The 26,394-nt window shown below is 54.4% G+C and overlaps 1 protein-coding gene across 1 annotated transcript; it reads right to left on the bottom strand.

Annotated features, from left to right (window-relative positions):
* Positions 1–1,206: 1,206 nt before the first annotated feature.
* FURIN (furin, paired basic amino acid cleaving enzyme) lies at positions 1,207–25,754 on the bottom strand. The gene is made up of 16 exons (XM_081337615.1): positions 25,576–25,754; positions 19,120–19,422; positions 12,808–12,906; positions 11,825–11,920; positions 11,222–11,350; positions 10,908–10,984; positions 10,591–10,679; positions 10,333–10,505; positions 10,034–10,246; positions 9,020–9,120; positions 8,831–8,934; positions 8,632–8,749; positions 7,571–7,750; positions 7,361–7,485; positions 4,682–4,798; positions 1,207–2,613 (listed from the first exon to the last, which is right to left on the bottom strand). The coding sequence occupies exons 2-16, from the start codon at positions 19,297–19,299 to the stop codon at positions 2,045–2,047; spliced, it is 2,370 nt and encodes a 789-aa protein (XP_081193741.1). The 5' UTR covers positions 19,300–19,422; positions 25,576–25,754; the 3' UTR covers positions 1,207–2,044.
* Positions 25,755–26,394: the final 640 nt, after the last annotated feature.

The raw sequence follows: 26,394 nt of genomic DNA, 5'->3' as shown, positions 1-26,394 counted from the left end.
GCCAGGCGAGGTGCCCCGAGGTGGTTTCCTTAAACAGGAGATAGGAGCCTGCTGTAAAGATCCAGAGGCCTGCAGAAAAGGTATTTTCTGTTTATCTCGCCTTTTCTATTTGCATAAGTAACTCAAGGCAGCAAACACACACAGTACTCCTTCCTCCTCCTGTTTTCCCCACAACCATCAGCCTTGGTTGGGCTGAGAGGGGGGCACAGGCCCAGGGTCACCCAGCCAGCTTCCATGCCTGACTGAGTATCCCAATTTCTAGCCCCTTGCCTTCACCGCTGGCTCCAGTTGGGACTTCCAGCCTTCCACCACGTGGCCATTTCTGCCCCCCCCTCCCTCCCACTTCTCCTCTCAAACTGCTCATTATGTAGTCTTCCTCTCTAAAACTTAAATCTGCTTTTCATCTTGCATTCTGGATGGCTGAAAACAAGTGGTGGCCCTCTACCGTGCCATTTATTTCTTGTGCTGGAGGACATCCAGGAACAGGATTCTATGATTTATAGCCCTTCTCGGGTTTAAACGATTCCCCCAAATCTCTTTGCAGGTCCCCAGGAAATCCCTACTGACTCCTCTGAAGCTTCCGTTTCTCCGTCTCCCCTCCAAGGGCTGTTGCCCGGATCCGAGCATCGTGCTTGGGATGGGACCGTCCTATTCAACGCCTCCAAGTTGCAGCATCATCATAGGGTAGGAGGGTCTGACTGCCCACATTGTGATTTCTCCACACAGCCACGTGGTGGCAGCAAAAGCTGGATCCATGTCCTTACTATAAATTTATAATATTTTCATTCCACCACTAGCTCCTGCCCTTGAATTTTATCTGCTTTTATTTGGAATTTGAAGACCCGGCGCAATAAAGCCCAGTGAAAGTCTGCCGTCCCCCAGGAGGCCTTGGGCCTTCCTCAGTTCTGCCAGGAGAGGAAAGCAGAGGGCCTGGACCAGGGGTAGGCAACCTCGGCTCTTTTATGACCCATGGACTTCAACTCCCAGAATTCCTGAGTCAGTTGTGCTGACTCAGGAATTCTGGGAGTTGAAGTCCATGAGTCATAAAAGAGCCGAGGTTGCCTACCCCTGGCCTGGACGGAAGAGGCCTCAGCGAGTCAGATGTTCCTGGGTTTCAAGTAACCAGCGGGGTATCATGGTTCTTGATTAAGGCTTTTAGGGGTTGACTGAGGCTTCTGGTGAGAGAATACAGCAAGAGAAACCAGGTTTGCATAGTTCCAACATTTAATAAACTTTAATCTCTCTAGAGTTATATCCACATCCATTAAATTAAAAAAAAACTGGCCCCAGGAACTGGCTCCTTCTTCAAATTACAATAAATCATTGTGCACCAAAAAAGTTATAGAAAAAGTGTCCTGGGCAGCCCCAGCTGAGCAACCTCTACCAGGCCGGCTCCCGAGGCCAGGGGCAGATAGATGCCTGGCCGGGACCAGAGATTGTCATCCGAGGGGGGGAAGGGGGGCAACAAGGCACGTAGGACAGGTGGAAGCTCCAGCAAAGCTCAGCAGATCCAGGGAGCAGCCGCCAGGGGGCGCTGGTGAGCATGCCAGCCGGCTGGCTGCCCCTCCAAGGTCCAGAGAACCTGCTCACAGGGTGTGTGTGTAGGGGGGGAAGGGGGCTGGGCAGCCCATCCGCACTGAGCAAGGCGGCGTCCTCGCGGCCCCCTTCCTGACTGCCCTGCTCAGTCAGGGGCAGAGGGGGTGCAGCAGATCCTGGGCAGGTCCTCCTGGCCACCAGGGAAGTGAGGAGGGGAGGCGATGCCCGGTTGCCAAGGCGGGAGGGAGCTGGAAGCCCTCCTTGTGCCTCAGCACCCCCACTTATCTAGGGAGACGCACCCCCCCCGGGCCCCACTTCCTCTCCACCGTAACAGGACAGACTGGTTTAGTTTTTAAAAAAACTTTGGTGAATTAAAACCAGAAGAGAATGACTCCAGCAGCAGCATCAGGCCCACGAGACACACGGGGGCCCAGCCCCAGGAGACAGCAGGAGCCCCCCACCGCCACAAGGGTGGGTCTGGCCTGCTTCGCCAGGGGCTGCAGACTCATCAAAGTCTTTGGTCTCTGATGAAGGCAGTCCTCTCGCCCTGGGCTTCTTCATCCTCCTCCGCCTCCTCCTCCTCCTCCAGCCTCTCCTGCCACAGAATGGAGGGCAGCCCTTTGTAGGCGATGAGGTTTCCGCTCTCCAGGGAGTAGGTCTTGTACCCGCGCAGGCACGGCCCCAACCGCAGCTGCAGCACCAGGAAGACGGCGACGAACACCAGGACGATGAAGGCACAGCTCAGGCCCGCCACCAGGAGTGGCAGGTTGGAGGGGGGGCTGGCAGGAGCCGCGCCCTCTCCCCCCAGGGCAGGAGAGGCCCGGCTGCTTTGCGTCTGATGGGAGCAGGTGTGCTCCTGACTGTTGTAGTGGGCATGAGCCGGGCAGGACAAGCACTGGGAGGCTGAGGTGCCCAGGCAGGTGGCACAGGATGGATGGCAGGGCACACAGAGCCGGGGCTGCAGCAGGTGGGGGTCCAGGCTGTTCTCCAGAGGGGGTGGCCCCAGGGCCGGAGCAAAGCCAGGCGGACAAGTCTTGAGACAGGTCTTCTGGTGGAGGTAAAAGCCTTCTTCACACACTGCAAGAGAAGCCAGAGGAGAGAGGATGTAGGGCAATGTCTGGCCAGAACCACCACCTCTGCTCCCTAGGTGAGAAACCATTATTCTGGGCAGCCTGGCAGTCCCTGCCACTATTTCCTTTGTTCGCACTCTTGCGTCTCTCAGCAATGTGCCACGAAGGCAGCTGCAGAGCCATCAAAGCCCCTGCTTGGCTAAGGTGGCAAGCAGGCCCCAGTGTGGACCAGAAGGCTTCCAGTGGCCCAGCAGAGGGGCGGAAGTCATAATGCTCGCAGTATTATACCTGCGGCCCCTGATGTAGAATTGCCGGATGGGAGATGATCTGACAGCCACGTAAACGGCTCTGAGCTTTTCAAAGTAGCCTTGGAATAAATGACACAACTGGAACGGTGGCCACAATCGTTACCGCTTTTACAATGGGATAAATACTGAATTAACTAAGAAGATGCTGAGCTTTGCAATTAACGAAGTGGCTTTTACTCCACAGGACCCGCTATTTCTCTGAAAAGTGTTGCATTTCTAAAAAAAAGATGAATGAATGTGGACAGGAAGGGAAGGGAAAGAAAAAGCATTGAGCCTTCTCTTCCGAATGGAGATGGTGAAGGTGTGCAAGGAAGGGAAGGGAGGGGTTCCATTAGGCATGAAAGGATCAAATGGAGCGTCAGGAAGTAGGAACTTGTGTCTTCTGGATTGTCTGTAGGAAGTAGGAATTCAGAAGTTGAGGATGTTATGCTCCGAGAAATGGCTACAACTCTCATGTTACCAAGTTTGGTAATGAAATGTCTGCAAGACAGCACCAAGGACCCCTACATAGACCCACTCCTCCTCCTCCACTCCACAAACCCCACTCCTCCTAGCCCTAATAATGTTACCTAGCTGGGTAATGAAACGTCTGCGAGAAAACAACCAAGCCCTCTGCCTTATCTCAGTGCGGAGGGAGGAAACAGCGAAGACCTAACAACCTCGAGAGAGGCGCCTTATCAGCTTGTTTCCCACAGCTCGATGTCACCTATGGACTGGCCTGTTTGAACCGACCAGATGGACAGCTGGGGTGGGGTTACCATTGTGTGGTTTTACCTATTGCTTCATGTGGGAAACCCTCAGATCCTGCCTAGATTTCCTGCTGTCTGTACCTGCCAATAAAAGTTCCTTTTGAAATGAAGCAAGTTTCAAGAGTTCTGCTTTCTTGGTAGAAAAACGGAGGCAGGTCCTTACACAAACTCAGAGCGCATCAAGAGACTCACAGTTCAACACTGAGCTACAGATCTTCTATCAGTGGCTATAAAGGAAGACGTTTGCTGCACAAATGTCCCAAGGAATAGGACGTAGAAGTAAAAGAGGCTATAAATGTTATAGGATGACTATGGGAAGTGAAAGTGAAAATCCTGCATGAAAAAAATAAATTAGCAGATGAATTAATCTCAAACTAAGTTGAACAGGAAGATGATGTGGAAGCCACTTGAATAAAGCAAAAGGGAGAATGCGACAGGTGTCCATAAGAGGATGGAGTGAAAGAGCCAATTGGAAACCTAGAAGCAGATGCTGGACTGAGCGCCACATGGCGGTCCAAGGGTGGCGGGAGGGGGCAGCTCTCTGGGCCTCCTGTGCTCTCCCCCTCCCATCAGAGCCAAGTCACACAAACCGCATCAGGTAAACCAGTCCTCCTTCCTGTGCCAGGGCTGGGGACCGAGTTACCCACCGCTCTGGCAGGAGTGCCTCCAGGCCCTCCACTCGGAGGGCCACGAGGGGGCCACCGGAAGGGGGGGGGTCTGAAACCGCTTCTTGGCTAACTAGCCCACTGAAGGGGACCTGGAGAGAGCAGCAGAGAGTGGTGGGCCCAAATGGACAGACCCAGGAAAACAGCCACCAAGGGAGGACTCCTCCTCCTTTCACTTGGAGTCAGGGAGGGGGCAAGAGAGGCACCCATCAGGTCCAGGCTGTCCAGGGACAGGGCAGGCCCAGAACCATCTTTCTGCCAGCTGGCACAAGCCCGGGCCCAGGGCAGGGGCCACCCCCGAGAGCGGAACACTGCTCCAAGCAGTCCGTGGGCAGTTTTCCCTTAGGTCTTACCCACGCAGGCCTGGTTGGTGACCAGGGTTTTGCAGCCACTGGTCTCAAACTGGTTGGAGAGGTCGGGCAGGTCAGGTCCTGTCCCGTACAGAACCAGGACGAACTTGGTGAGGGTGCCTGAAAAGCGGAAGGGAAAGAGGGGTGAGTACCGCGAGCAGCCTCCCTGCCGGTCCAGATCCAAGGGGAGAGTGTGCCACGCTGCCCGGCAGAGATGCCAGCACACCTCACGGCCTTCTTCCCAGCCAGCTCCTGCCGGAGGGATTGGGCTCCTGAGTTCCTACCCCGTGCAGAGCTAAAGCTATGCCAACTTTTCAAGAGGACCGCTTTATTACTTCCTTTGTCGCTACAATTTGTCCAACGATTGGGCTGTTCTTTGAGGCTCTTGAATCCTATTATACATTTTTTAAAATGCGTTTAGTCTGATAATTCACATTTACGGATAGTCCTTGCTTAATGACCAGTTACGATGGCGCTAAACCAGGGGTAGGCAACCTTGGCTCTTTTATGACTCGTGGACTTCAACTCCCAGAATTCCTGAGCCAACCATGCTGAGGGGAAAGGGAGAGGTTTCCAAACTGAGCCATGCTGGCTGAGGAATGTTCCGAGTTGAAGTCCACGAGTCATAAAAGAGCCAAGGTTGCCTACCCCTGCGCTAAACCAATGACAGTTACTAAGGTAAAGGTAAAGGTTCCCCCGCACATGCGTGCTAGTCGTTTCCGACTCTAGGGGTCGGTGCTCATCTCCGTTTCAAAGCCAAAGAGCCAGCGCTTGTCCGAGGACGTCTCCGTGGTCATGTGGCCGGCATGACTAGACGCCAAAGGCGCACAGAACGCTGTTACCTTCCCACTGTACTGGTCCCTATTTTTCTACTTGCATTTTTACGTGCTAACTGCTAGGTTGGCAGAAGCTGGGACGAGTAACAGGCGCTCACTCTGCTATGCGGCACTCGGGATTCGACCCGCCAAACTGCCGACCTTCTGATCGACAAGCTCAGCATCCTAACCCACTAAGCCACCGCGTACCTAATGACAGTTACTTTGTTGTTGTTAGGTGCGAAGTCGTGTCCGACCCATCGCGACCCTATGGACAACATTCCTCCAGGCCTTCCTGTCCTCTACCATCTTCTGGAGTCCATTTAAGCTCACGCCTACTGCTTCAGTGACTCCATCCAGCCACCTCATTCTCTGTCGTCCCCTTCTTCTATTGCCCTCTGTCGTCCCCTTCTTCTATTGCCCTCGATCTTTCCCAGCATTAGGCTCTTCTCCAGTGAGTCCTTCCTTCTCATTAGGTGGCCAAAGTATTTGAGTTTTAGCTTCAGGATCTGGCCTTCTCAAGAGCAGTCAGGATTGATCTCCTCTAGGACTGACCGGTTTGATCGCCTTGCAGTCCAAGGGACTCGCAGGAGTCTTCTCCAGCACCATAGTTCAAAGGCCTCAATTCTTTGGCGCTCAGCCTTTCTTATGGTCCAACTTTCACAGCCATACATTGCAACTGGGAAGACCATAGCCTTGACTATACGCACTTTTGTTGACCGGGTGATGTCTCTGCTTTTTAGTGTGCTGTCTAGATTTGCCATGGCTTTCCTCCCAAGGAGCAAGCGTCTTTTAATTTCTTGGCTACAGTCCCCATCTGCAGTGATCTTGGAGCCCAGGAAAATAAAATCTGTCACTACAGTTACTACCAGTCCTCAAAATTATGGCTGCTGCAGGGCCCCAAGATCAAAATTTGGGTGACTGCAAACTGGCCTGCATTTACGACTGCCCACCCCACTTACCCACCCATCCCTCCCCTTTTGGCTACCCTGCACTCTGCTGCCACTGTCCCCAGCTGACCTCCATATTTCCTTCCCTCTGCTGCCGGCCCAGGATCCAGGCGCTATGGGAGAGACTGGCCCGGGACCCCCGTGGTCAGTGCGGCAGAGCCTCATCTGCCAAGGGAGGGCCCAGGCAGAGAGACAATGCAGGCAGCGACTCCTGCGGGAAGGTGGCAGATGCTGGCACTGTGGAAGGGCACATCTGGAATCAGCAGAGCCGCCTTTTCTAAGCGGTGTGAGGGTCGGTGATGTCAGTGGCCTAACAACCACATCACTTAGCAAAGGAAATTCTGGGCTCCCTTAGGACCGTTAAGCAAGACTTCCTGTGTTTACAGGATGGTCCACATCTTAAAACAAGTTCTGCAAGGGGGAGGTCAGCTGAGCCCAACTGTCATTCCCAGAGCAATGGCAAATGACCCTGGAAGTTGTTGAATTCCTTTGCCCTTTGGTGGGGGGGGGGGCGAGGTTCTGCTGGGGGAATGGGGGAAAAAACTTCCCATGGAAAAACCTGTTTTGCAGGCTGTTTTTCCTTTGGGAATTGACAAGTGGGAAGGAGAGCAGTTTGCCTCCCACCCCCGTTCTCCACACTTAATTCTGTAAAAACAACAGCAAAATCATTGCAGTCCAATGTTTGCGGTAAGACTTGGGACGAAAGAGCCACATGGCTGAGCGATTCTTCCCAATGCCGTCATGTCGGACACAGTGGAAGGGGAGGATAAGGACTTCCCAATCTTACAGCTGGCTTGAAGTTTGAGCGGGGGAACATCTGGGGTAAGGCCTGGAGCCACCACCAGCACTCGGGGGAGTCTTCCCGGCATCTGGGCAGACAGCGCCAAAAGGAAACATTGAGGAATAAAGCAGATTACCGTAGTTGTTTGCTTCGCTCGTGTTCTCAATTTCCAGCACCCATTCGCCAGCCGGGTCTTCGTCCCACGAATGCGTCGTCATGAAGGCCCAGTCGTTAAAGCCATCGGCCGAATAGTCCCGAGGCCTGGCCAAGAAGAAAGAGGTGATGGGGAGGGCTGAGCAGAGGCTCGCTGGTTTTTCGGGACCAGAGGCGGCAGGGGTCAGCTTACCTGGCAGCCAGGAGGGTGGAGCGGGTGCCCATTGGGCTGACCAGGTGAATGGCCAGGTCTCCGCGGCAGTTGTAAGAAAGGGTCAGCCTGGCTTGGACGTGCTCCAGTCGAGCCACGTAGTCAGCCTTTCCCCAGCAGGCCTCCACCTTCTGCCGCACCTCCAGACGCTTGCCGATGTCCCTGCGGGACACAAGGATACTCAACAAGGCAGCCAGCGGCCATGGGGCCTCTTCCCCCGTGGAGCGGAGTGGATGAGCCCCCCTTGTTAAAGGCACTGGATACACGCACTAGCTGTCTGGCTGCCTCATGGTTATTTCTCTCAAGGTGGTTTTTACTTATTCATTGCACTGGAATTCTGACTTTTATATTGTGGGCCAGCCAGAGTCTCCCTGGAGTCGGCAGCACCAAAATCTAAATCAATCCGTCAATCCTGACAGGACAGCTGGGTGCCTAAGTAGGCAGGCCCATCTCTAAAGTGCCGGCACTGGCTACGAGGGGCATGGTGGCCTGGTGAAGGAGAAGAAAGGGGGGGCTCCCTTGATCCCTGGGGTCCCTGAAGTGTCCCGTGGGCCTCCTGGAGACACTCAGTGCCAAGAGAGGGCAGACACTACTCATCCTCGCAAGCACGTTCCTGCACAGGTAATCCTCGGCTTATGGCATTTGGGACCAGAATTTTTGTTGCCAAGCAAGGTGGTCATTAAGCTAGCTGTGTCCAATTTTATGTCCTTTTTGCCACGGTCGTTAAGCTCCGTGATAAAGCAGATCGGGCTCCCCCCATTGACTTTGCTTGCTGGAAGCCAGCTAGGAAGGCCCCAAAAGGAGACTACGTGACTCCAGGATGCTGCAACCATCATGAATACTTGTTGGTTACCAAGCACCCAAATTTTGATCCTGAGTCTGTGGGGATACTGTGAGACTTCTAAGCGTGAGAATCGGTCGTGAGTCACTTTTTTCAGTGCTAGATATATATAGTTTACATAACGGTCACTCAACATATGTTTGTAAGTTGAGGAATCCCTGTATCCAAGAGGCCCCCACCCCAGGAGGGAGAAGACACCCACTTCGGCTCGGGCAGGATGTCGATGATGCACTTCCGCTGAGGCCCCACTGAGGTCCAGTTCTTGGCCAGGGACACCATGGCGCCTGCATCCAGCAACCCGTAGCCGTAGGAATGGCTAACTGCGGAAAGAGGGGCGAGTCAGGGCTGGGCAGGGCAGGAGGGCGTCTGCCGTGGCCTGCCTGCTCCATTCCCAGGGCTACCTTTGCGTCCCACCCCGTTGGTGGTCCAGTCGTTGGTGTTGAGGTGGGCAGGTTTGGAAGTTCGCACAACCAGATGCTGCATGTCTCGCCAGGTCAGGTTGTTGCTGCAAAGAAGAGGCAGATGAGTCGGCAAGGGCAGCTCCACCAGGCCCAGCTTGCACTGGCACTGCCACCTCCCTCACCCCTTACTTGGCTTCCAGAGCAAGGGCAATGATCCCAGCGGCCAGGGGTGCCGAGGCAGACGTGCCAGTGTGCGACTCGGTGCATTTCTGCCACAGGTCAGTTGTCACCTGGAGGACGGAGAGAGGAAGGCCAAGCACAATCACAGCTTATTCGGCTGCCAGCATAGCATCCCCCCCACCCCACCCCTGGCACCTCTATTTCCTTTGAAAGGGAATGGACCTCATTCAGTGGCCGTGGGGACCACCTGCAGGGCTGGCGCTCCCAGCCCCTCAGCTCCACTTTGAGTTAGCCTCCCAGGAGACGTGCGTGCAAACACGCACAGCGACATCGGGTGAGCCCCCCTGGCATCTCTAGCCGGGCAGAAACGTGCCCGAGAGCTCCATTACTTTGAGCTCTCTTTTGAGCAGAGAGACTCTTCTCCTAAAACCCAGGAATTGCCATAAGGAGGATTTCTGTCCAGCCACAGACAAGGAGGGAAGGGCCTTAAGCCCCCCCCCAAAACTTTGGCCTGAAACGTTTCAATGTCAACAGAAAGAATAACCGGGTGTTTTTGCTTTAATTACTCCCAATGTAACCTGAGGCGCAGGGAAATGGCTGCCCTCCGCCATGGATGCCTGCAGGTGACCAGATACAACTTCTGGCTCTGCCCCCGACGTGCAAGGAACAAACCTGAAGCCTCAGACTGTCCCTGCTGCTTGCACGGGTTTCCCCTTTGTAGTGTTTCTCCTCTCCAATTCCTACCACTGTGCAGACCCCCAACAAGGGGTCTCCCTCTGGCCTGCCTTCCTTCCTTGCCCCCAGTGTCCCTCCAAGCCATTTACACCACCAGATTCCCGGTTCTTTCTGCACTCTCTTCATGTCGTTAATCATCTGTGATCTCTTGACCCAACCTTGGCACTATGGCCAGCAATTGTAGTCCAGCAATCGCGGCATCCGTAGCCAGCAATCCTGGGTTTGGCTTCCAAAGTGCCCGGGGGATCTTTGGAGCACGTTTCTGTCCTGGGACCAGGTGGGACTCACAATCTGTTTCTCGTTCTGGCTGCCGCTGCTGTAGGTGGTGGCCAGGGTGGAGGAGCAGGCCTCGCTGTACCAGGGCACGTTGCCGTACTGGGTGGTGCTGCTGATGGAGAGGGTGTAGATGCTATTGGTGTAGCCATCGCAGTTGCAACTGTCACGATCGCGGCCACCATTCCCTGAGGCCCAGACGAAGATGGAGCCCAGTCCGTTGCGACCCTGAGAGAAGGGTTGGGTGAAGCAGGTGGGGGCCTCGGTGTACACCCTGACTGGTCCCCAGCTGCCCACCTGGCTTGCCCCCTTACCTGACTCACGCCCCGGCGGAAGGCCTCTTCGGCCATGTGGGCGGGGCCGTCCACAGTTTTGCCGTCGTCCTCCGGGCCCCAGCTGGCACTGTAGATGTGGATGTGGTCGGGGTTGAGGCCTAGGGAGCGGGCTTCCACAGCATCTGTCACCTCCCCGTCCAGCATGCGGACACCTGGAACAAAGGTGGCCACTGCTTTGGCTGCTTCTGGCCAGCCGGCCCAGCCCAACCACAGGCAGAGCCCAAGGTTGCTCCTCACCTCCGATTTTGGCATTGAAAGCCACGCCCACACCACAGATGCCGTTGTTGGCCACGGCAGCCACTTCACCTGCACACCGAGTCCCGTGCCTGCAACGGACAGAAAAGGCTGAGCCTACGCCTGCGTAAGGAGGGTGGACAGTTCAGAAATGCAACAAACAAACCCCTCCTTCTTGGAGGCCTGACCCTGCAAGAGTGCAGATCCCGGGCAAGACCCCAAAATGTGACCCTCCCAAGGGTTGGGGGTGGGGAGGGGGTCTTCCCTGGAAGCTTCTCATCCCAGTGCCCCATGTGCCCAGTTACCCTCCTCCCTCCCACCTGTTGTCATTCGTTTGTGTGTAGCGAGGCTGAGGGTCCGGATCCTGGTCATTCACGTCAAAGCTGGCAGCGGGGTCCTAGGAAAGACAGAAGCCTCTGAGGCCTTAGTGCTCCGCCCCTTCACAGGAGACGAGGACACCGGCCACCCTGGAAACTGGCCCGCTGGCTGCTGGGAGGCCTGTCCCCCCATGCCTTGGCTGGGCGTGGGGAAACTTGGAAGGGTGGGCCCTCCAGCGAGAGACAGCCAGGGCCCTAGGAGGCCTTTGCCCTCCCCTCCCAGGAGAGCCAACATGCCCCTCCTCTCCTCCACTTACATAATTGGCCTCCAAATCTGGGTGGTTCTTCTCAATGCCATCATCCAGGATGGAGACCACCACCCCACGGCCAGTGTAGCCCTGCTGCCAGGCCTCCTGCACATTCAGGTCTCTCTGGTTGCTGTTGGACTGCAAGAAAGGGGAGCAACAGACCCTCACCCCAAAAGCAGGAGTACAGGGGCTTCGAGAGCCCATCTTTTCCTTCCTGAGGCGGAATTCCCCCAACTAATTGTCCTCAAAAAGAGAATCTCAAGCCAAAGAGGGGAGAAACCCACCCACCCAGGCTCAATCTCACAGCCCACACCCCCTTTTCAAACATTCATTCAAGTAGAGAATGCCCTGCTAGCTCTCTTGGTCTCTTCCCCCGCCACGCCCTCTCTGTGCTGCTCTCCTTCAGGGCACGCTCTGCCACTGCCTGGCTGCCCTTCGAACTTGCTGGGAACCAGCGGGGGACGCTCTTCGGACACAGCCATTGGGAAACGTTTTGGAGCCTCTGTCCTGCTGGCTGGAGTGACTAAACACTGCCCCTCTGCCCCTGGCCAGCCCCACCCTGGGCCTCTGAGAGGGCGAGTCCCGTCTCCCCAAGGCCGCCGCCTCACCTACCAGGTACCACTGCTGGGGGAACTTCGGATCGGTTGGCTCTAGAAAGGCATCCCGCTTGGTCCGGCGCTTGGCCACCTGCTGCTCCAGCCAGAGCACCTGGAGAGAGATGCGCGTGGGTACACTGCCCGGTTCCCGCAGGTGCCAGAACAGCAAGGCCAAGAAGAACCGCTGGGCAAGTGTGTATGTCCAAAGATGCCGCTCTGAAGCTCTGCCAGCACAGAGCAATCTTGCCATCTAGTCCCAACAAGGACCACATGCCCAGCCCTGCCAAGAGGGCCAGGGAAGGCCCTTGCTGGCCAAACTGCAGGGCCCCCCCCCACCGCCCTCTGCTCATGGCCAGAGGCTCTTTTCAAAAGAAAAAAAAATCTCTTTGCAGCTAAGCAGACCCAGTGGAGGCTGCACGGATCAAGCCTTTGTGCTGTGGTGCGATGAAAGATTTGATGGGTTTCCAGGCCTGGGTGACCATCTCCCACTGCCCTGTTCCACTCAGGAAACAAGACCTGCTCAGCACGCGGGACCTAAGGACTCTGCTAAGCAGGGGGGGGCTTTGCCTGGGCCTCCCTCCCCAGGCAAAGGAAGCCCAGCTCGGCCAGTCACAGCCTCGCTCAGACTTGGCTTTCCTATCTCTCGGCTTCACCTACTTCATCCAGTGTTGAGCTGGAAGAGAAGCCAGAGCTACAACCCCCCCCCCTTTTTTTTTTGAGGAAACGACTCAACTAAGCATCTCCTGCCAGCCCCACGGTCTCCTACTTCTCCCCAATGGGCATCGGCCCAAACCCTCAGCAGACCATAAACGGGGAGAGCGGCCATTCCATCCCCTGCTGGGCAACTCTCGACAGGCAGGCAGGCAGGCAAGAAAAGGTGCCAGCGGCTCGTGGGAGACCAGGAGGAGGCCTGGAGCTCGGTAGGGCAAGATTCATGGCGCAGCCCTCCGGGGCAGCCCCCTCACTCTGGGGCCAACTCTGCAGGGCCGGAATTCATACCTGCGGCTCTCTGGACAAGGAGCTGTGCCAGGACCGGTGTGGCGAGAGGGAGCGCTTGGCCACAGCCCGGTGGTAGAAGTGGTAATAGTCCCCAATGATCTGAGAAGAGAAGCCAAACAGACCAGGCTTATTCAAGAGCTGGTCCCAGAGAAGGTGTCCAGCGCCCACAGCAGAGGAGGGCTGCAAACACTTTGGGGGGGCCTCAGGAAGATGCTCTCCCTCTTGCCCTGGCAGCTTCCTCTGCTCCTTCCTCACCTTCCCAAACTGCCCAGCCCCAATGGGGATCCCGAGACACCTTAAAACCAGCTCCCCCAAATTCTGCCTCTCAGGAGCTGAAATAAACCACCAAGGCAAAGGGCAGCGATGTGGTCTGCCATCTTCCTCCCGCTGCGGGGGAGAGGGAAGGGACGTGGCCCCCCCCAGTGTGAAGCGTCCTGAGCAACTGCACGGAGCCACAGGAAGGACAAAGTTGACCCCTAAACTGCAGGGGCCCATCCTGACAGCCAGCTGTCTGCCCCCGGGGACGTGAGTAATCAGTTTGCATCATCATCATCATCATCATTATTATTATATAAAACTTTTATTCATAAAACATGAAACTCAGTCAACCGAACACTCAAATTGACTGGCACTGATGGTTGACAGGGTTGCTGCCAGCATCCTAGGTATCAACCAGGTATCTCCTTAAAATGTAAGATGTTCCAAGTAGCACAGTTTTTTGTAGCTTTGCTGGAGTTATTGCAGGATGATGGTGATGATGATGATGATGATGATGATGACGACGATGACGACGACTACTACTACTACTACTACTACTACTACTACTACTACTACTACTACTTTGCTGGTCAGAAACCGGCTTGGAAGTGACTTCAGGAACACTGCAATGGTCATACATACAAAGACTGGTTATAAGTTATTTTTTTCCAGTGCCATTGTAATTTCAAATAGTCGCTAAATGAATGGTCATAAGTCAAGGACTACCAGGAAAGATGATCAAGGGGCTAGAAACTACGTTCCACTAAGAGAAAGCTGTTGAGCCTTGGGAGAAAGTTAAGATTCCCGAGTAGGAATATGATAGTACCCAGTCACCCCAAAGGTCAAGATCTATTCTCGCTCGGGGCGGGACAGCTTCTGAATCGGCGGAGAGAACCCGCTTGGCCTTCCTGGACTGAAGGGGGAAGAGAAGAGAGGGTGCAAAATTAAGAAACAGACAGCAAAGATGGAGCACCGTGCAGGAGTTCTGTGGAGGGCACCTAAATGTTCCTAAGTTGCTTCTCAGCTATCAAAGATGGGGACTGTCCCACATGCCCTTGATGAAGACAGAACCAAGCTAATCCACGATTCCTTTCCATCTCCTTGCAGGGGGAAACAGACTGCTGATTGGGCTACCTCAAATGGAAGCTGGACTGGATCCAGTTAATCCAATCTAATCACTACACTTCTCGGCCTTCTTTGGGGGAAGAGATCCTCCTTCCCTTTGCAGTGCGCAGCTCTTGGTGGCGATGGGAGCCAGGCAGAGAAGCCCTGCCAGGCAATCCAGGGGAAATGCTGCCCCACCCAGAGCCCCAAGGCATCCAGAAAGGAGGAACAGCTGCCCCCTGCAGCTGGAACTCTCTTCTTAGGGGCTTCAACAACAAATCCAGATAGTCTCTTGAGTTTTTCCCTCCCTCCCTCCCTCTCATGCTTGAGTGAACCAAGGAGCGTCTTTCTCCCACTGTCCCGCTTTCCCCAGCTTAAAGCACGGTTTTTGCAACTGCCATCTGTGCCGCTTTTTGCCAAGATCATCTCCTCGGCGCTCTGCACCACCCAAGAGGTCCTGCTGCCACAAAACCAGTAGGTTGAAGGAAAAATTGCACTCCTGATTCCGGATCCCCAGTGGCAGCAGTGGGCAGCTGAGGAAGGAAAGACAGACTTTCCACCACCGGCACCAGATCTGGCACGGCAGTGCCCATCTCTCTGGGCTCCTGGCTGGTCTCAGTGTACCCGACTGGCAACTGGATCTGCAAAGGGCCTGGCCCATGTGTCCCCAGCCCTGAATTAGCAAAGGCCTTCTCAAGCTCTCGCTGAGCAAAACGTCTGTCGGTTCCTAGCCCACCGTCTGACTAACCAGGGGAGGTTCTTGCGCAAGCAGACTTGTGCTGCTGCTGCTGCACCCAGGAACTGGCATCTTGGTTGTTCCAAGCCAGAGCTGACCAGCGCAACCTTGCAGGCCCCAGGCTACAATCCTCACGCAACTTCCATGCCTAGTTCTGCTGCTGCAGGAGCAGCAGCAGCAGCAGTGAGAGGGTATTAAAAAACAAACAGGTGTCTGCAGGCAATACACAAGAGCAGCTTTCTTACCCCAGGTGGCCCTGACCCTCTCCTGCTCCAGCGCAAGCCTGCCCCAAGACCAGATGTGACCCTAACCCTGAGAACCTTTGCAGATGCTGACCAGATAGAATACTATCTGTGTAACTGGGTCAGTTTGTCCCACCGACCCCCTGTTCCAAAAGATTTGGCCCCATTCATGAACCTGTCTCGGGGGCAGATGGCCTGTTTGCCCTGTGCTGGTGAAATGCTTGGCCGAGCAGAGAAGACATGCATCGTTCCAACAGGGAACGGAAAGGCCACCTTCCCACACTGGAAAAGGAGGGGCGCCCCAGTTCCCTGAGAGGAAAAGGGCCCAGCCGAAGCACGAGGGGCTTCCCGGCATTGCAGAACGGGCGAGCGGGGGGGGGGGGGGCTGCCAATGCCAGGAAGGAGCTCTGCTTTCTAGGCAGCCTCTCCCTCTCCCTGCAAGCCAGCTCCGTCACCTGCGGGCATCCTCTCCCTTGCCAGCCTCTTTCCCCATAGAGCCCACGGGACGGCAGCAGCCAGAGGGTTAGGGAATCACCCGGAGCTAAAACTACAAGGTGCCTTGAGGCATCTCTGCATTAATCCTGCCCTGGTCAGATGCCCAGAGAGAGGAAGTGTGCCACATCTATGACTGGCAAAGGAATATGAGAGGCAGAATTACCTGTGGGCAGCAATGTAACCCCCCCTTCCTCCCTCCCTCCCCTTTTCCGTGGCAACTATTTTCTCCCCTGCTATCCTCCACTGAGTCCCCAAGATCATAAGTATGTAACACCACCCCCAGCTTTGTGCCCGTTGCAATTTGCTGAACATCCCTTCTGTTCCCCCTCCCCTACCTGCCCCTGTCCAAGTCATGCGTGACAGCTATGAGGAAGGCTGGACCCTGGACAGACCTTCGTGAGACTCCTGGCCGAGTTCCCTCCTTGTAGACACAGAGCCGCTCAGGGCCAACTGTTGGACACGGATGTTCAACAGGACCACCATCTGGCGGTGGGGCTGCCCATCCTACATAATTCCGTAATTCCAGGAAGTTATTGTCCACCTGGTCAGATACCTTATTGATGTCTAAGTACACAACATCCACAGCATTTCCTTGCTATGATGATCTCTAATCATTTGTCCAAAAAGACAGATTTACTGACATGACCTATTTCTAACTAACCCACATTGGCTTCTGGTAATCACCTTGTTCCTTTGCAAGTGCCTAGAACAGAGGTAGGCAACCTTGGCTCTTTTATGACTCGTGGACTTCAACTCCCAGAATTCCTGAGCCAGCATGGGGGAACTACGGCCCCCTCATGACTTGTGGACTTCAACTCCCAGAATTCCTGAGCCAGCATGGCTCAGTTTGGAAACCTCTCCCTTTCCCCTCAGCATGGCTGGCTCAGGAATTCTGGGAGTTGAAGTCCACGAGTCATAAAAGCGCCAAGGTTGCTTACACCTGGCCTAGAACCTTCCGCTTGATGATAACCCTTTCTAGGATTTTCCAGGTCTGTAATTTCCTGGCCCCACTTTTTCCCCGTTTTAAAAATAAGGGAAAAACTTTAGCTCTTCTTGAAATCTTCTGGCATTTCAGTCCAGAGGTTCTCTGTGGCTTTGAGTTCCCATCTACCAGTTTATCATCTTGGGCTATAATAATCCATCACTTCCTGCCTATTTTGAGCTACGTTTGGTCTTCATCCCCACGCAGTGCATCTTTTGTCAAACTGGGCCATTTTCTTTCCTTTTGCAAAAAGGGAATTAAGCAATTAAAATTTTCCGCTGTTGCCTGTCACCATCTCACTCGGTTCTCCAACCTGCAGATCAACCACTTTCTCAAAACCATTTTTAGTTATTTTTGGTACTTATTGTGAGCCTCATTCTGAACCTCCTTACAGATTATAGCTATTCTGTTTTTCCTATAGGCCTCTCCCCCACCCCCACCCGTTTCCATTTTTTTAAACTTTTTGTTTTTTTTATTTATCTGAGAGTTCTGTATGCAACCACACTGGACTTTGCATTTTTCCCATTTTTCTCTCTCTCTGATGTCATTTGTATTTGGGTCCTAATTATCTTATTTTTTACAATTTCCGAACTCTGACTGGGACCCAAGTGGAGTGAAAGAGTTGCTTCGGCGAGCCGGGCACAATGCACCCTCCACGCAAGCCCGCTCTGTTCACCAGTTCCATCACCCTGCTGAGTCAGGGTGCCAGGTTCCTTTCTCATGGATGGCTGCCAAGCCAGGTCTCCTATATTTATGCTTTATCTTTTCCTGCTCAGATACAAAACTTGATCATTTCTCCCTGTTAAAACCTATCATTTTCATTTCTACCAACTGCTTAAGCCTGACTAGATTTTTTCAATATTTACTTTTTCTGTGGCATCCTTAGTGCTCTCTGAGCTTGGCTGTTTGCTTGTAGACATTTCGTTCCCAGACTAGGTCACATCTTCAGTGCTTCTGAACTGGATGGACTGAAGATGTGACCCAGTCTGGGAATGAAATGTCTGCAAGCAAACAGCCAAGCTCAGAGATCAGCAAGGACGCCACAGCTCAATTCTGAGCTACAGAGCTTGTCTTGTTTTGTCTTGTGGTTCATCTGAGGCATCGGCCATTCTTCCATCTTGGTGCCATCTGTAAATCTAATAATTTTTCCTTCAAACTGTTGAGCAGCAGAGATTGTGCCTTGTGGACCTCCCTTTGTCAATTCTCTTGAAGTATCTGTAATGTTTACAGTATCTTAGAAGTCTGTGTGAGTTAGTGACATTCAGTACTTTTATCCATTATTTTAAACTTCCAATCCTTAAAAATGGAACGGGAAGGGTTTGAAAGGAAAAAAACTAAAGTAGCCCTAAGACTCAAGACTGTGAAGAAAATGTAACTTTCATGAACAGTATTTCATTCCTGCCTAATCTTAACCCAATGAAACCACTGGTAATGCAAAGTTTGAGAAGATCAGGGACTCCCTCTATGGATGAACAGTCATGATGCCTTACATAACACACCTTTCCCAAGAAACACTCCACAATTCAAATGAGGGGCACAGTGATCCTCAAAAACATGTCATAACAAATGTCTGACTCTAAAGAGGCTGGTGAGGTTGCATGAAACGGCCTTTGTAAAAGTCCCTGGTAAACTCTAAGCCCGCTCCTCACACGAACAGTGACGTCTGAGCCATTGCTAGCCTGAACACCAGAAGAATGGGGTGGAACTGACATCACTGGCCACCATCCCGCATCAACCCTGGGCAGCTGGGCCCTCTGCCAAAATCACTGCTGCAAAGATAAGAGCCTGCTGGAACGGAGATAGCTGACGAGTCATCAAAACAGCAATTTCCCAGAGCTAACATAAAATGTCCTGTCTAAAGAACGACACCACCGCTTCCCATCAGTGGGGCACTCGTGACCGGCAGAGGCAGACAGGAAGCCCAAGGGCCAGCTCCACATGAGCTGAGACCAGCTTCCCAACGGAGAAGTCAGCGTAGCCAGGAATTCAGCCACGAAAGCGAAAGGCTCCAGATGCTTCCAGGCCAAGGAAAGAGTTCCAATCCAAGGGAATCTCTGCAGCTCAAGGGGGTCCTTGGTGCTCCCGGAGGTGGGCTGTTGCTCGCAGATGTTTTGTTACCCAACTAGATCGCATCTCTGTTCAGTTCAGTGCGCTCAGTTCAGACGCACCGAGGATGCGGGTTCTCAGGTAACCAAATGTCTACAGGCAAACAGCCAAGCTGAGAGGGCACCAAGGTCTCCAAGGGACCAACGAGTGCCAGGGAGAAAACTCCCCCACTCTTCCAAGAGTCAGGATCTCATGCAACCACCCTGGCTGCTCCTCTGGTATCCAAAAATCCTAGGGAATTCATTTGCACGAGGCCCCGCAGCAGGAAGAGTAGCACCCCTGCAGCCCCTCCCTCACAAGTAGCGCAACCCCCCTGCAGTGCAATGGGCAAACCTCTGCTCGCGAAAGACGGCTTAAATATGAGCAAATGCTGTTAGGAAGTAACTCACCGGTCCCAGGTTGAGGAAGCCATGCTTCCTGGCCATCCGTTCGGCTTCCTGCAGGCCGGCGGGTACCAGGACAGCCCAGGTATTGGTGTAGATGTGCTGGCTGAGTCCCTCGCTGACTAGAAGGGCCAAGGGCGCTGTCATCACCCACCAGAAAAGCAGCAAGGACAGCCTCCGATCCATGAAAGCCAGGAGGGAAAGCAGAGCTGGGCAGCCAGGAGAGACCCTCGCACTGCCCGGCGAGGGCTCAGTCGGCCTGAGGAAGCATGGGGGTCGGTTCTGGACCACACATCCACTGCGCAGCACCTGGAGATGAAAGGAAAACACAGGGCTCAGAGCGGACCCCACCAGCTCCAAGATGCTGAGAAGAGGAAAGCAGGGCGTAGCAAGAGGCTGTGCCCGACGTCTGCAAATAGGAGCCAAGCGGGCGGGGGGGGGCACAGGATGTTGTCATCATAAAGCACCATTTCCCCAGTTCCTGAGCCCAGATGAGGCGCAAATACCCACTCTGCAAGGCCCTCAGTTGGGATGGGAGGCACTCTGGGGGCTTAAGTCCCCCTTCTGGAGGACCCCAAGGAGAGGGAAGGAGGTGCTCCTGTCAGGGCTTTTCAACCTTTTCACCCACAGTACCACTTTTAGCATATGACAACATCCGAGTACCACCAGTCGCCTAGCAAGGTGTCAAAGGAAAAAAGTGATGAAGTACAGGTAGTCCTCAACTTACAACAGTTCACTTAGTAACTGTTTGAAATTACAATGGCACTGAAAAAAGTGCCCCCCAAGCCACAGCCGAGCAAGACACCTGCCTGCCCGCCCGGCGGCGCTCTTCCTCCTGTCCGAGGTTTTCATTGTTGTGAGCATTGGCAGCGGGGAAGGGGGGGATGTTTGGTTTTTATTCCCCCCCCCTCTACTGGGTAGTTGCAGCAGGTTTTGGTCACTTCACATGACCCTGGGACACTGTGACCGTCTAAATATGAATCAGTTGCCAAGCATCTGAACGTAAATCACAAAACCCTGGAGACGCTGCAACATTCCAGCTGATTGGCGCTTCTTCTGGGCTCAGAAGTGCCAGGATCAGCACCGAGCTCCAGCTGGAGCCTGGCGCTGATCCTGGCGCTTCCACTGAGCCCTGACAGCCCTGCAGCTCCAGCTGTCTCTCGCTCAGGCTTGTGCGGTGTTGCCACCGGTTCAGCTCATTCCCCTCCCCCGCTACCACTTTCCTAGGATGGTCGTGTACCACCTGCCAGGTGCCAATGTACCACAGGTGGTACCTGTACCACTGTTTGAAGAGCCCAACACTCGGACAAGGAGAGGAGAGTGGGGCAGGGGATGCTCTCCAAAGCCCTTCCTGGCCCCCTTGCAAAGATGTGGCCAGAAGCAACCCAAGCGAGCAGACAAGACTGGGAGATGTTAGGCTCCTTCACAGTAAGGATTCTTTGCCACACCACACAGCCTCATTTGTGTTGAGGAACCAATTTGCATCCTGTGAAGCAGCTACGTATTTAGTAAAATCCTAACCCTCAAACCACTCTGCAACTGGATGTACTATGTTATTGCTTTTCTTGCGACCAAAACAATCTCACAAGGAGCTTACAGGGGGGGAAATGGAAGCTGAAAACATGCTGTACATAAATGAACAAGTCTGCCAAGAAAAGGCAACTTATTTGCAAAAGGAGGGGGGGTGTCCCCTGCAGCCAAAGCTCCTCTCTTGTGCTCTAAACCAGGCAATCATCCGCTGTGCTCTGATCTCTCCACCGAGGAGAGTGCTGGCTGGAGCGACCATGGAAAAATGGGACAGCCACACACAGGCGGCATGTTGGGAGAACAAGAGGCCTGTGGCCTGGAAAGCAGTGGAGCAGTGGAGGTACCATGCACCCTGACCCCAGCCCTCCTTTGTTGACTCAGCAGTGCAAAGGGCAGTATCGATCGGCCTTGTTCTGTGGGCAGCTACTGTTTGTGCTTGACCTCTCCCCTCCATCTGTTGATCCAAAAACCCGGTGTGTCTGCCCAAGTGCTCTAGCACAGGTGGTTCTGGTCGGGGCTGAATGCAGGTCCCAAGGCTGAAGAGTCAGCAGAAAGGTGACCAAACAGAAGGTCATCCCAGCCAGATGAAGGTCAGGAGAGCCGGAGAACAGGGGAAATTCTACCCAGCCACATTATTTCACCACACTTGCTCTTCCTGTCTGGCCCAAGAGTGATCTCCAGCCTTCTAGCAGAACAAGCTTATTAACTGACCGAGCAAGGAAAGAACCCTTTTTTGCAGGGGGTAGTTCAGGAACAGATGGAAGCCATTGCTGTAATTTGAGGAAATGCCACTCCGAGGGAAGAACAGGTTCTGCCCTGGACGATGGACGGATATGTGTGGCAAAGGCCAACCAGGAGCTCTCGTTCTCCAGCCAGTCTGGCAGAGTAAGCGATACAGCCAGTGCATCTTCAGGAGGGGAGGGGTTCCAGCCATCTGTCTCCTGGCAAAGAATCCAGGGGGGGTCTCCCTGGAGGGGAGGGGCAGGGGGAGGAAGCATTCCATGGACATACTAGAGATGTGCTTCCATGGGCCGCTGAAGGGAAGGAACGGCTCACATGCTTTGCCCAGGAGTGTGATAGGCAGGTGACAAAATGGGGCTTTTGAGGGGCTGCCACAAAGAAGGAGGGGGGTGGGGTGTCAATGTATTTTCCAAAGCACCAGAAGGCAAGACAAGAAGCAATGGATGGAAGCTGAACAAAGAAGCAACCTAAAGCTAAGGAGAAACTTCTTGACAGTGAGAACAATTAACCAGTGGAACAGCTGGTGGGTGCTCCCTCACTGGAGATTTTGAAGAAGATACTGGACAGCCGTTTCTCTGAAATGGTATAGGGTCCTCTGCTTGAGTAGGGCGTTGGATTAGAAGACCCCCAAGGTCCCGTCTGTTATTCTGGCACCTTTCCCAGGCCCTCCATTAAGAATTTGGCACATTGAGCTAAATATACAAAGGCCCCCACTAATTAGTTAAAGAGCTGCCTCTAGACATTCATTTTAATAGATTTTTAGAAGCCTGCAGTTGAAACTTCTTCATGTCTACTTACCCGGAAGACCCAACCTCATTTGGAATTTAATCCCAAGCCAATTGCCCTTTTAGCATTTCTCTTGACATTTCTCCAAAATGTGCCCCCAAGAAGCCACATCTCACACACACGTGTGCGCGCACACACACAATCTATCAATTTAAGCAATTTCCCTTATCTTGGAGCCCTTAGAATCATAGGCTAGAAGATACCTTGTCCAACCTTCTGCTCAAGGCAGAAGACCTCATACCATCCTGGTCAAATGTTTGGCCAGTCTATTTTTAAAAACCTCCAGTGATGGAGCACCCACAACTTTGAGAGGCAAGCTGTTCCCTTGATTAATTGTTCTCACTGTCAGAAAATTTCTCCTTATTTCTAGGATGGATCTTTCTTTAATATGTTTCCATCCATTACCTCTGTGCTTTGGAGAATAAGACAATCCCCTCTTGTCTGTGACAGCCCCTCAAGACATACTTAGCTTCCTCAACTGTTCATAATACTATTTAGCCTGCAGACCCTTATTATTAGGATCTCTTACTTGAGCCGTGGGCTGGACTAGAAGACCTCAAGGTTCATTCCAACCCTATTATTCTATGTTTGATGTTCATCTTTATTGCTCTTTTCTGCAGACTTTCTGAGCATCTTTTTGGTATCACGGTGACCAAAACTGGATGCAATATTCTAAGTGTGGTCTTACTAGTACAGTGTAGAGCGGTATTATCATTTCACATGATCTTGATTCTATCCCTCTGTTGATGCAGCCTGGGAGTGCATTGGCTTTTTTGGCAGCTGCAGCACACTGATGCTCATATTTAGATGACTACCCAGTAGGACTCCCAGATCCCTCTCAGTTAGTGATGTTGAGCCAGGTGCCACCCACCTGTGCATTTGTTTTTTCCTGCCTAAATGCAGGACCTGACTTTTCCCACCACTGAACTCTATCTTGTTGGAAAGGGCCCAGTTTTCAAACCTGTCAAGATCTTTTTGAGTCTTGAGTCTTATCTTCCAAAGTGTTAGCAATCTCCCCCCCACACACACACACACACAAGCTTGATGTCAATTTGCAAATGTCATGAGTTCCTTTTCTGTGCCCTTGTCTAGGTCATTTATGAAGATGTTGAAGAGTACTGAAGACTTGTTTTCAAAGTACTCGTGTTGGGCATTCCCAACGTGGGATCAAGATTGCTCTTAGCACCAATTTATACCTTCTGGGCAGATACAAGCAGCCACTTTCTCAAGGATCACCCTTGGCTTTGTTAGCAGAACTGAGCAAATGAAGAACACGGGGACACACAGACATCTTTCAGCAAATCTGGGAAGATTTGCCAAGGCATTTTGTTTCCAGCCACTGTAATTTCTAAAGGTGAGAAGGTGCAAATTCACTCAGGCCCTGGAGCAACTTCAGAGATAACCACATCCTAGCCACGAACCCCATTTCAGCTCTGAGGCCCACATCCCCAAGCCCTGTTTGCTCAGGCCCAAAGAAATCAGGGGAAAGCATGCCATTAGATGCTCAGCCCTCAACCCACTTTGAGAAACTTTCCATGGACCAGGAACGTGAAGGGGGCTGCTATGAGCCCTTTCTGGATACAGAGCTACAGGTGAACTTGACTACAGTAAGGTGCACACAGGAAAAGGTGTAATTTCCGGAGGCAATTCTCACACCAGCAGCTAAGGCATTTATTTCGCTCCTATTCTCTTATTTTGCTCCCCAGTGACTCTGTCCCCTCACACAGAGTATTCTTGGAAGAGTAAAAAACAAAAATAAGAACCTCACTAATGCCGGGGATGGGCACCCAAGGGAGGTGGGAATTCCTATGCACGAGGAACATCTTTCTACTCTAGCGCAACTTCTGTTGGCCAAGCCCTGCCACAGCTTAGCTTGAGCACTTGAGACCACCTGATGGCTGGGAAGGGTCACAGGTGCAGTGGGAGCTCTGCTGTTGGGGGTGGGGGGCTTCAGATAGAAATGGCAGTTAGTTTGGACAGACGTTGACCAAGACAAACCAGGATGGCTCCTTGGGGCCAAAACACCCAATTCCCGATCCGAACCTTCTTGTTCTTGGCTTGCTCTAGACCGGCACAGATTTTGGACCATAAGAAAGGCTGAGCGCCAAAGAATTGAGGCCTTTGAACTACGGTGCTGGAGAAGACTCCTGCGAGTCCCTTGGACTGCAAGGCGATCAAATCGGTCAGTCCTAGAGGAGATCAACCCTGACTGCTCTTTAGAAGGCCAGATCCTGAAGCTGAAACTCAAATACTTTGGCCACCTAATGAGAAGGAAGGACTCACTGGAGAAGAGCCTAATGCTGGCAAAGATTGAGGGCAAGAGAAGAAGGGGACGACAGAGAATGAGGTGGCTGGACGGAGTCACTGAAGCAGGAGGCGTGAACTTAAATCAGGGGTCTTCAAACTTGGCCCTTTTATGACTTGTGGACTTCAACTCCCAGAATTCCTCAGCCAGCAAAGCTGGCTGAGGAATTCTGGGAGTTGAAGTCCACAAGTCATAAAAGGGCCAAGTTTGAAGACCCCTGACTTAAATGGACTCCAGAAGATGGTAGAGGACAGGAAGGCCTGGAGGAAGGTTGTCCAAGGGGTCGCGATGGGTCGGACACGGCTTTGCAACTAACAACAACAAAGCACAGATTAAGTGTGCGGCCAGCTCAGGGGGAAAAAAAAATCATTGTCTGTCCTGGCCAGAGTTTTTGAGAAGAAGCTGGCTTAACTAGTCTACAGCCCCTTCAGGCTCCTTCCGTGGCTTCAGATTTCTGTAAACAAGTTCTTCTTTCCCAGTTCTACCCAGACGGTGCGAGACGTGCGGTTCAGCGTTACCCCCCCGGAAACTCTCCCCGCCCCCGCAGGGCCTGTGACTCACTCGCGGGTTCGCCCGACACCCCGGCCGGCTTGGGCTGCAAGAGCTCCGGGCGGCCTTCTGGGCCACGCACTTCCTCCTCCCGCGGCCGGGGAGCGGGGAGGCCCGAGGGAAAGCGCCGGGTCGGAACAGACAATCCCCCCCCCAAGACGGAGCAACGCCTTGGACCGCCGGATCTGTCCCGGGGGGTCCAAGGCGCCTCCGCCGGCCCGAGCGCCCTTTCCTTCGGATGCCAACGGGGCCAGCCAGCTAATCAGCTGGCGGAGCACCGGTCTCGGCCCCAGCGCGGCGCTCTGCCCCGAGGGCCGCTCGCCCTCCGCCAGGCCGGCCCGGAAGCGGAGCGTCCTGGCCGCCTCGGGCTGCATGCGGGACCCGGGGCGGAGGGGAGGGCGAGGGGGCGCCAGCCGCCCAGGGAGGCCCCGCCGAAGCCGAGCGCCGGGCCCGAAAGGCGGCCGAGCCTCCCCGTCCTTGCCGAGGCAGCCCGCGCCCTTGGAGCCAGCGCGGCGGTCCCGGAGCGCGCCCCCCTCCCCAGCCGTCGGCCTTACCTTCCAGCCCGCGGGGCTCGCGCCGTTCTGCTCACCGCGGCTGCCCGCTCGGCCCCTGGGCGAGCGGGAGCGGCGGCGTCGTCATCGCGGCGGGCGGGAGGCGGACCGGGAAGCCCAGCCGAGCTGCCCCCGCCCCGCAGGCTGGCAGCGGCCTGACGCTTGTTGACGCGCCGGCTGCGGGGCGGCCCCAGCCCGGCGCCTCCCCTCCCCTCGCGCCGCCCGGGATCAGCCGCGCTCGCAGGCGGGCAGGCGTCTCTCCTCCTCCCCCGGCCTCGCCGCCTCGCCCGCCGCTCCCTGCGCGGCTCCTCCGGCCCGTCGTCAGCCGCTGCTCTCGCCCCGGGAAGGCGGCGCAGGGACCGGCGGGGCTGGCGAGGCCGGGTGCGCCCCGGGCTGCTGCTTGGCCCGCGGCGGACGCGGCTCTGGGCACGGGGACCCCCGCGGCTTCGTCGCCCGCTCCGTCCACGTGCCGAGGACGCTGAGCTCGGCCAAGCTGGGTCCGGAAGTTGCCGGGCCTTTGCGGGTCGGTGCCCGGGAAGAGCCCGTGGAGTACCGGGTGGCCGCCGGGCTGGGAAGCTCGGAGAATCGCCGCCGAGCGGAGCCCGGGCAGGTGCTGGAGCTGCGGGCGATGCGGAGGCCTGTCTTCCGCTCCGCTTCTGGGCACCGCGCTTGGAAGGGGACAAACGCTGAAGGGGACTCGGGGCGCCGGGAATTGTCCAAGGTCTGGAAGCCGAATGGCTTGAAGAGCGATGAGAAGCCCCGGGGAAGCGTCGCTTTCAAGCGGGGAGCAAACCAAAGCCCTGCGGCAGCCAAACGGCCGAT

This window comes from Vipera berus (assembly GCF_964194415.1).
Source record: "Vipera berus genome assembly, chromosome: 12".
NCBI classification, from domain to species: domain Eukaryota; kingdom Metazoa; phylum Chordata; class Lepidosauria; order Squamata; family Viperidae; genus Vipera; species Vipera berus.
Note: the sequence above shows the minus strand (reverse complement) of the source record. Positions and strands in the feature narration are given on the sequence as shown.

Excerpts from the sequence above, each read along its gene's own strand:
- FURIN (XM_081337615.1), bottom strand. The coding sequence starts at position 19,299 with ATGGATCGGAGGCTGTCCTTGCTGCTTTTCTGGTGGGTGATGACAGCG. Across the intron at positions 11,351-11,824 it reads TCCCCCAGCAGTGGTACCTG|TCCAACAGCAACCAGAGAGA; the intron begins GTAGGTGAGGCG and ends CCTTTCTTGCAG. Across the intron at positions 8,750-8,830 it reads CAACGGGGTGGGACGCAAAG|TTAGCCATTCCTACGGCTAC; the intron begins GTAGCCCTGGGA and ends CTCTTTCCGCAG.